General features: G+C 37.7%; 1 protein-coding gene across 1 annotated transcript in view; it reads right to left on the minus strand.

Moving 5' to 3' along the window:
- LOC127158536 (ras-related protein Rab-37-like) overlaps positions 1-7423 on the minus strand; it is a 33466-nt gene extending 26043 nt beyond the window's left edge. The window contains exon 1 of the mRNA XM_051101621.1: positions 7146-7423. Within this exon, the coding sequence (XP_050957578.1) occupies positions 7146-7316 (171 nt within the window). The 5' untranslated portion in view covers positions 7317-7423. The remainder of the gene's footprint in view (positions 1-7145) is intronic.
- Between the last annotated feature and the right edge of the window lie 2070 nt (positions 7424-9493).

Genomic DNA, 9493 nt, shown 5'->3' on the forward strand with positions numbered 1-9493 from the left:
AATAGACAGACACAAACAGATGCACAAACAGATGGAGGGTCAAATGAAGATAAAGGTATTGTGACACTTATGTGCTTGTCAGATGTTAGTAGATCATAGTTAATGTGATTCTCTACTCCTGCGCTTCCTCTGTTCGGACACCTGTGTGAACCTATGTTTTCTTTCCATATTATGGAAGTCTATGGGTAATGTCAACTGTTTGGTTACCATCATTCTTTAAAATGTCTTCTTTTGTTTTCAACAGAAGAAAGAAACTCACATATTTAGAACAACATGAGGGTGAATAAATGACAGTTTTCCATTGATGTATGGTTTGTTAGGATAGGACAATATTTGACTGAGATGCTATTTAAAAATCTAGAATCTGAGGGTGAAAAAATTGCTTTTAAAGTTGTCCAGTTTAGGTTCTTAGCAATGCATATTACTAATCAAAAATTAAGTTTTGATATATTTATGGAAAGAAATGTACAAAACATCTTCATGGAAATGTGTAAAGACAACATCTTTACTTGAATATCCCCAATGATGTTTGGCGTAAAAGAAAAATCAATAATTTTGACCCATACAATGTATTTTTGGCTATTGCTACAAATATACCAGTGCTACTTAAGACTGGTTTTGTGGTCCTGGGTCACATTTTTGGATGAACTATCCCTTTAGTATTACATATAGTCTGTCATTAGATATAAAAAATATAATAGAAAACACAATTTTAATATCATACATCAAAGTATGTGCTAAAAATACAGTGTAAAGCACATGCATAACATGAGCAAACGTTCAGTCAAGTGACAAACCCAGGGAATAATTAAATGTCTTAATTTCCCCTTCACTGCATTCTCAAATCTGCATAGCGTGATTTCTGTCACACAGCTGAACTGTGATGAATAAATGAGCTTGAGCTTTAGTACGGGAGAGATGATCATAGCCAGAGTTGTAAAGACAGATTAGTCACTTTCATGTTGACACCTGCTGCTGGCGTCAACAAGAATTAGTTTGGGGAGACAGAAAGCAGATCCGCACACTCTCACAGCTTTCTCATCAAGACAGTCAAGGTGTTTGTTAATGGTGCAGGCATCATTATTACTAGCTGTCACTAGCCTGTTGCTCATATTTGAGGTTTAACTGCAGCTTGTTGAGGAGGGGTGTGCAAGGTCAGACTTATGGCTGACAGATAATAAAATGGGTGAAAAAAATCCTATGGATGTCTAAAAAGGACCTTGTATTTACAGAGCAGAATATTATTAGTGATATTGCATCTAGAAATGGAATATGCTAAAAACAGTCCTTACACATTGGAAACTGTAGGGCAACATACTGGGAGCTTTCCAGAACATTATTGCAACCACTTAGAGTTAAAACATGACAAGAAACAAGACACTATACTTCTTAGCAAGTCAATCAGAATACACCAGCAACCGCATTACAACATGATAAATTCTTCTCAGTTGCACTTTATTTTACAGTATGTGCATTTGCCTATACTTACATGTACTTATCTAAAACAGTACTCGATAATATTAGGTAACACCATGGGTTAGAGTAAAAGGTTCAGGGTTAGTTCCTAGTTATTATGTAATTTCTATTATATAATATAGCTGCAAGCAGTGATTACCAAGTGCTTTAAGGCATTTAAGCACATACAATAGTTTGCCCATGCCTGATCTAGAGAGTCCAGAGCATGGTGCTGCAGTGGTTTTATTGAGGTTGAGTGAAAAACCTAGGACTAGTTCGCAAAAGTAGTTACATAATCGAGAATATTTAATGAACCATTAAATTGATAGCAGTGGTTCTTGAGGCAAAGTAGCTCATTATGAGGAGATCTATTAAATGATATGCATATTGTGTGGAAATGTGAAACAACACTTGATTACAGAGGCATAAATCTCATTAGTGCCACCTAGTGGCCAATTTCTATGAAAATTCTCACAGTCCTCCAGGGCCAGGAGTTGAACATGCCCACTGAGTTTCGTTCCCATCGGCCTCAAATTTCTCTAATTTCTTCAAAGTGCTCAAAATTCATTGGCTAATGGCGGCCATGTATTTTGAGAAAGGCAAATGTCCTCATAGACACTTGTGGCACTTTCGATAAAGACACTGCATACCAATTTTTAAGGGTTGAGTAGTTATAGCTGTTTTTATATTTTTTCCCTGTTATAGCACCACCAAGTGGCCAATCTACATGCTTTCTTTCTACACTGGTTTTGGTTCCAGTCGGATGAAAAACCTAGGACTTGTTTGCAAAAATAGTTTTGTCAAAAATTCCCACATACCCCAAATTTTCGGCGGCTGACGATGGAATTCGAGGCACTTGAGCCTGTGACCAACGGTTTAGTAGTCATGAGTGATTTCGAACTTTTAATCACTGTAGCACCACCGTCAGGCCGATTGAAGTGAGCCTTGGTGACGTTGTAGTAGAGCTGCATGATTATTTACTAAAAGGTCGCCATCTCGATCTTGATTCAAACACCCACACATTATTATTATTTCTAAATGACAGCAATTTGTCTGTCTATTAAACCTTTGACAAAGTCATAACGGAGCAGTTAAATCTGTTTTGTGCTGCCGCTGACAGAAAGAGAGCAGTTATTATGTTAAGGTTGGAAACATCTACATAAACAGTTTTTTCAACTATTTATAGTGCTGATTAACTATAAATAGTTGATGGTATGGTAGCAATCAAATTACAGCAAATAATCTTTTGAAAGTAATTTATACTTCAATGTTGTTTTCATTGTTTCGCCTTTAGGTGTTATGGAAGCCCGTTTCCGCCAGTAAATTATAAAATAAAAAAGGTAAAGGCAACTTTTTATCTCACAATTCTGACTTTTTTTTTCTCACAATTTCGAGTTTACATCTCGCAATTCTGACTTTTTTTTCTCAGAGCTGTGAGATACAAACGTACAATTGCGAGTTATAGTCACATTTGCAGGATATAAACTCAAAATTGCGAGATATAAACTCGCAATTGCAAGTTATTAAATCAAGTTCTGAGGAGAAAAAAAAGACTGATATGTTTACAGAATTGCGAGTTTATATCTCAAAATTCTGACTGTATTTCTCAGAATTGCAAGTTCTGAGAAATATATCTTACAATTCTGAGAAAAAAAGTCAGAATTACAAGATAACAAGTCGCAATAACCTTTTTTATTTTTTTATTCAGTGTCAGAAACAGGCTTCCATAAGATGGCGACAAGTGACTGTTAAAAATGTATTTGTCATTGAATCATTCATTCAAGAGATTTGGTCAAAATTGCTGATTCATTCAGTAATGAAACAAGTCATTAAACATTTTAGAATAGACTGCAGCAATTATATTTTGTCACAGCATCTAGTAAATTTCATGTTATTTTGCTTAGTTCAGAATCGTGGGAGAATTGTGAACTCTATTTGAAATGAAAAAACTGTGATTATCAATTTATCCAGATTCGTGCAGCTCTACGTTGTCGACAGTAACAGTGAGTACTACCATCTCTCAAAGTTTCAAGTCTCTACAACTTACAGTTTGGTCTGCACAATTGCTTTTAGGGGAGAATGCTGGTTTTTGGACATTTTAACAATTACAATAGGCTTTACATACGCAATCATTTGTTTCTGCTTCTTCTTTAGCATGTTTTAATCCAGCGATTCTGTACTCTTTAAGAAGAAGTGTAATAGCGCCTCCTATTGTACAACATTAAAAACACAGAAAGCCGGAAAGTTCCGTCAGTGGTGGGGAAAGAGTTAAGTAACCAACCCAAGCCCATACAAACTACCTAGAAACACCCTAAGGCCGTGTCCAATAAAGCTTTTTTTTTTTTTTTTTTTTTCTGAGGTTAGCGTATTTTTCAGTTGTTTTCAATGAGGGCCCCAAATTTTTTTTAATGCTTTGAGTGCTCAACATTTGGCCTTTTTATTCTCTGTGCTGTGAGTTGAAGAATGTATAACTTTGGGTAAAACGCAACGCTCATCACAATCACTTTTTAGTCAGTTTCACTCTAGCACTGTGGTTGTGAGTTTTCACAATGTCCTGAAAACAAGTGCCGCTCCTCATTAGCTTTGAACAGAGTTCAGCAATCACTGATATGAAAACACCCCCTCTTTCAATCTCGGTCTCACACTTGCCCCATTTGATAGCCTCATGTCATGTGGCAGAGGGCAGCATGCCACGTCTCTGCGGAGACTGAGGACGTGGGCGTCATCCAGCTTTGGTTGCCATGGTTATCCCATCCGGTCGAGCGTCTGGCCAGAGGCTGCAAAAGCACACACGGCTCGTTCATGACATTTATCAGCTGGAGGGCAGATGGGTGGTTGTGCTCTGCTCGGTTTAATCTAGTGTCTCACTATGTTGCCCTGTGTTTTAATAAAATCCAGCTCTCCTCCAGTGCCTGCAGTAAGTACATGCCTCAGGTTCAATCTTGTACGCTTCTGAGAGGACATTTGGTGACTCTTCCTGTGTTGAATTGAGAGGTATTTGATGATCATTTGAGATCTTCAGTGTTTCATGAAATAGTCAAATGCATTGAGTCACACAGCAATGTTTTGCTAAACAAACAAATACCTGTGGGATGATTTTAGGAGATGAATCATGTCAAACACTGAGCCCTCAGGCTATCAAACTCTATTACTATTTCATACAGATCTCATCCATCTTTGATATTCTTTAAGTCCCTCATCACGTATTCAGCCATGCAATGCTTGATTAAGGAAGAACACAACGGAACAAACCGGCACGTGACGGGGACATGGAATGCCATTACCATGGCAACACATGCATTTCCGCAGCCAAAGCACTATAGTCTCTCCTTCAATAGATAGTGGTGAGATACTTTACTGTTACAATTTGACACAACCTAAAAGCTTGTAATATGAGTGTAACTCCAGGACTTATGTGATCAAAACCATTCCATGAGCATTTCCTATTTTAATGCAAAAATAAAATACAATTGCTTTGACCAAGAGAGTATTTAATTTTGCTTATCAAAATACCTCTTTATTGAAAATGCATGTCTTTAATATGTTGTAACAGAAAAATCAAGGCATGTTTTCCACAGTTTTCCACTCAATGAATGCTGAATGATATTTAATGGCAGTATTATGGCAATATTGACCTAAATATACTTTTTCTAAAACATTTTATTATATGAAATACTGTTGTACTGTAAAAACGCAGATATAAGGATGCTGTTGCAGCGTATTAACTGCTGTATAATTGAATAACTCCGTACAGTTGAATAGACAGAAGCAAATCTGGGAAAAAGTTTTGCCATCATTTTAATAATACAAAACAACAACAGAGAAACAGAGAAGCTTCTTCACTTAGAGGAACTGATCTCATGTTTCTTTAATAAACTCATTTCCTGTCATCCTTCCTTACCACATCCACTTTTTGAAAAATACTTTAAGAATGTCAATGACAGTTATTGAAATCAGCTTGATTCTGGGTTTTTGACGCAATTAAAAGCCTATTTAAAAGACAAAAGATCAAACCCTATTACTCTATGTGATCCGTCCTGTGTTTTATCACACGCCTAGTGAAAATTATGTCTGATCGCTTACAAAAGTAATAACACACTTCTCATAAGCAAGCCAATTAATTTGAAAAATCATTCATATCTGTAACACAATCAGTGTGGGATATTTCACAGCCTGGTCATGGTGGCATGCTAGTTGTGTTAAGAAGTTTGTTTTGGTTGTCTAATTATCAACAAATTGCATAGTTAGCTATGCAGTAAACACTTTTCCAAACTCATTAACACTGCACTAAGTTCAGAAACAGTAGCCCAATATGAGTACATTCTAAAAAGGTTCTTCATTCTGTGTTTGCAGTACTGTAAGTACAGTAAAGAATCTTTTGTGTATAGGCCTGGTGTGTGATCTCATTGTGAACATATAAAAGGTCCCACAAAACCCCCATCACAAACAAATGCCACAGATACATTCAAATAACCTTTTTTCAAGTATGAGTCAACATAACCTCGACTACCACTCTGAATAAATACAACACCTCCACCTCCATGGACCAAAGGTGGGTGTGTAATTGATGCAGCCGTGTACAGCATTGTACTGGTTTATACCTACAACTCTCTGGCACTGACTGTGCTACTGGTGGGTGTTTGACTTCCTGTACAAGAGCCATAATTACAGCTGATTAGCTTTTAGAAAATAGAAACTAGCAGAAGAGACACAAAAGGACAGAGAGACAGATAGATGAATGGATGGATAGATTCACGGAAGAATGGAGGGATGAATAGATCTAGATAGATAGACTGACGGAGGGACAGACAGACAGCTAGACAGATAGATGGATGCATGAACGGATGGGGACAGATAGACAGTTACAATAGATAGGTAGACTGATGGACAGACAGACAGATAGATGGACAGATAGATAGATGGACAGATAGATGGACAGACAGGTAGATGGATGGATGTATGGATGGACGGGCAGTTGGACAGAGACATATGGATGGATGGATGGATGGATGGGGACAGATAAACAGACTCGCACAGTAAATAGATGGACAGACGGATGGATGGACAGATAAACTGACAGATAAATAGATAAATAGACAGGAAAACAGATGGATGGATGGATGGACGGACGGACAGGGGGACAGATAGACAAGTAGATGGATGAATGGACAAATGGACAGACTGATGGAGAGACAGACAGACTGGTAGATAGGTAGTCAGACTGACGGACATCCAAAGATGGATGGATGGGTGGACAGGGGGATAGATAGACAGACAAATGGACAGACAGACAGACAGATAAATAGATAGACGTTGGATGGCCAGATTGATAGATAGATAAACGATTTGCTGACAGATAGATGGATGGAAAGAAAAATAGATAGATAGATGTTAGATGACCAGATAGATGGATGGATGGAAGAATGGACAGACAAATAGACGTTGGACAGACAGACAACCGGACAGACAGACAGGTAGATAGATTGATGGAGAGACGAATGGACAGGCAGACTGACAGACAGATTGACAGACGGATTGTCAGACAGGTAGATGGATGGGTGAATAAACAGATGGACAGACAGACAGGCTGCAGATGGATGGATGGGGGACAGATAGGCAGGCAGACAGGTAGATTGACAGACTGACAGACAGATAGATAGACAGATAGACATAAGGATAGCGGTGGTCACCTTATGCATGAGCTCCTCATTGTATGTGAGGAGGAGTGTGCTGCTGGAAAGTGTGTCTCCATCCTCTGTGTCCATGTCCACTGGAGAGGAGCCGTAAGCGCTGTCAGGATAAGCGGGCTCTCCCTGCTCCACCGGCTCCAGGTCTGAAGTGTTCTCCATCATCAGCTCCATGTGTGAGGTGCTTCTCAACAGCAGATTGTCATTGAGTCATTGAGATGGAGTTGCTCTCTTGTCTCAGAGATGTCACGGCGTCTCTTACCTTGTCCTGTCTCTGATGTGCAATGGTGACTCATGCCAGAGATTCTTATAAGCTCATGAAGTTTATGCTGTTAAATATTTCACAGCAGTGCTTCCTGTGGTGAGCAGTTCGGGACATGTTCACGATGACTTGATGTACACAACTGTGACAAAATGTTTTAGGTCATTCCTGCTGTGTTGAACCTTTTGAACTGTTAAGAGTTTAAAAATGAATATGCTTGTGTTGTAGTATAGGAAAGTACATCCTCTGTATATTCTGCTTAAAATCACACACTTACACTATTCGATAAAATGTAACATTATTTACACAATGGAACTGCAAATAAGCTATTGCTAAGTAAGGATGTAAGCCAAGTTCACTTGGGCAAATCTGTGTACAGATTTCTGTAGTTTTATCATATAAAATGTGTGAAATACTGCAAGTTTTCCCAATCAAGAAATAAACAAAAGACAATGTGACTTGATTTCACATCTTTATTGTGCCATCATGTGTCATCTGTTGCTGCCCATCGGCCCTAAAAAAGGCTCTGGTTCAAAGTGTCTCGAACTTTCAAATTAAGACTGGTGTTCACACCCCACAGAGACCCGGTGAGACTGACGATGAACGTAAAACGAAAGCTGAAGCAGCTTCTCACCAACAGGTTAAAATGAGAATTTAAATACAAAAACAGCATTCATTCATTTACTCATTCATCCATTCTTTACATCCTAATTTCACTTGCTTCTTTTGACACCACAAACGCTTCACCGAAGCATGTACATGAAGAGAAAAAGGACACTTTGAAACCTAAAACACACAAACACAAAGAGTTTTCTCATCAGTAAATCAAAACCTGAAACAACCCCTTTAAAACACAGGACACTTAAAATCTAGCGTAAAAGAAGCACTGTATTTGCCAAATAAAAGCAGCATGTCGCACAAGACACATTTGTTTGAACTTGTGTTTCTTAGTGTCTTATTGGAAGGCAAGAAAGCAAAACAGCACACATAAATGGACAAACGTGGGTGGTTTAAACATTAACAACCAGCTATGACACATTAAAATGGAGACTGATTGCAATTTGAACTGTATTTTGAATTTAAAGGGACAGTTCACTCAAAAAAAAAAAAAAAAAAACCTAATGTTCCAAACCCAAATTAACTTATTTCTTCAGTGGAACACAAAAGGAAGCACAATGTACAAGCTGATGTTTTACATCCACAGGCACAAAAATACCCCAAGTCTGTATGACTTATGCACTGTATTTCAAAATGTCTGAAGTTATACAATAGCTTTGTGTGAGGAACAGGAATGAAAATTCCTTTACGTTGTTCATATTCAAAAGACGAAGATATTTTTAATGAAACCTCCATTGAAATTCCATTCAACCAACATTTTCAAGCTTCAAAAAGACATAACAGTAATCCAAGTTACTGCAGTGGTATAATCCCAATTTTATGCATTTTGGGTGCAAAAAAAATGCTGTATGTGACATTTGTTTGTTACATTCTAAGCTAATTTTGCTTTTAATCTTGACATTTCTTGGATACCACAACTGAAAGAATTTGGTAAAAGTGCATTACGGAGTGCATTTCTCTCATAAACGCATATCAGAGATCAATGCGAAAGTGGTTTTTGGTTTTTGATTTTGGTCGAACGGACTTGATGAACCAAAGTCTTAAAGGAATAGTTTATCCAAAAATGAAAATTCCACCATTGTTTAGTCACCTTCATGTGATTTCAAACATGTATGAGTTTCTTTCTTCTGCTGTACACAAAAGAATATATTTTGAAGAATGTGGGCAACCTGACTGTTTTGGTTACCATTGACTTTCATTGTATGAGACATTTCTCAAGTTAATATCTTTTATGTTCCACAGAAGAAAGTAAGTCATGCAGGTTTAAATAGACACAAGGATGAACCAAGTTATTGACTGAAACTATTATAACTCTGAAATCTTGCATTTGTGTATGTTTAAACTTGGCACATCAAGACATGCATCAGGTTTGACTTTGACCACTGGGTTTCCATACAACTATTTAAACACAAATTAAATGCAAAACCTTAATAGAAACAGCTAATATGTGCAGAAACGCAACATGGATGGA

This window comes from Labeo rohita, chromosome 3 (assembly GCF_022985175.1).
Source record: "Labeo rohita strain BAU-BD-2019 chromosome 3, IGBB_LRoh.1.0, whole genome shotgun sequence".
NCBI classification, from domain to species: Eukaryota; Metazoa; Chordata; class Actinopteri; order Cypriniformes; family Cyprinidae; genus Labeo; species Labeo rohita.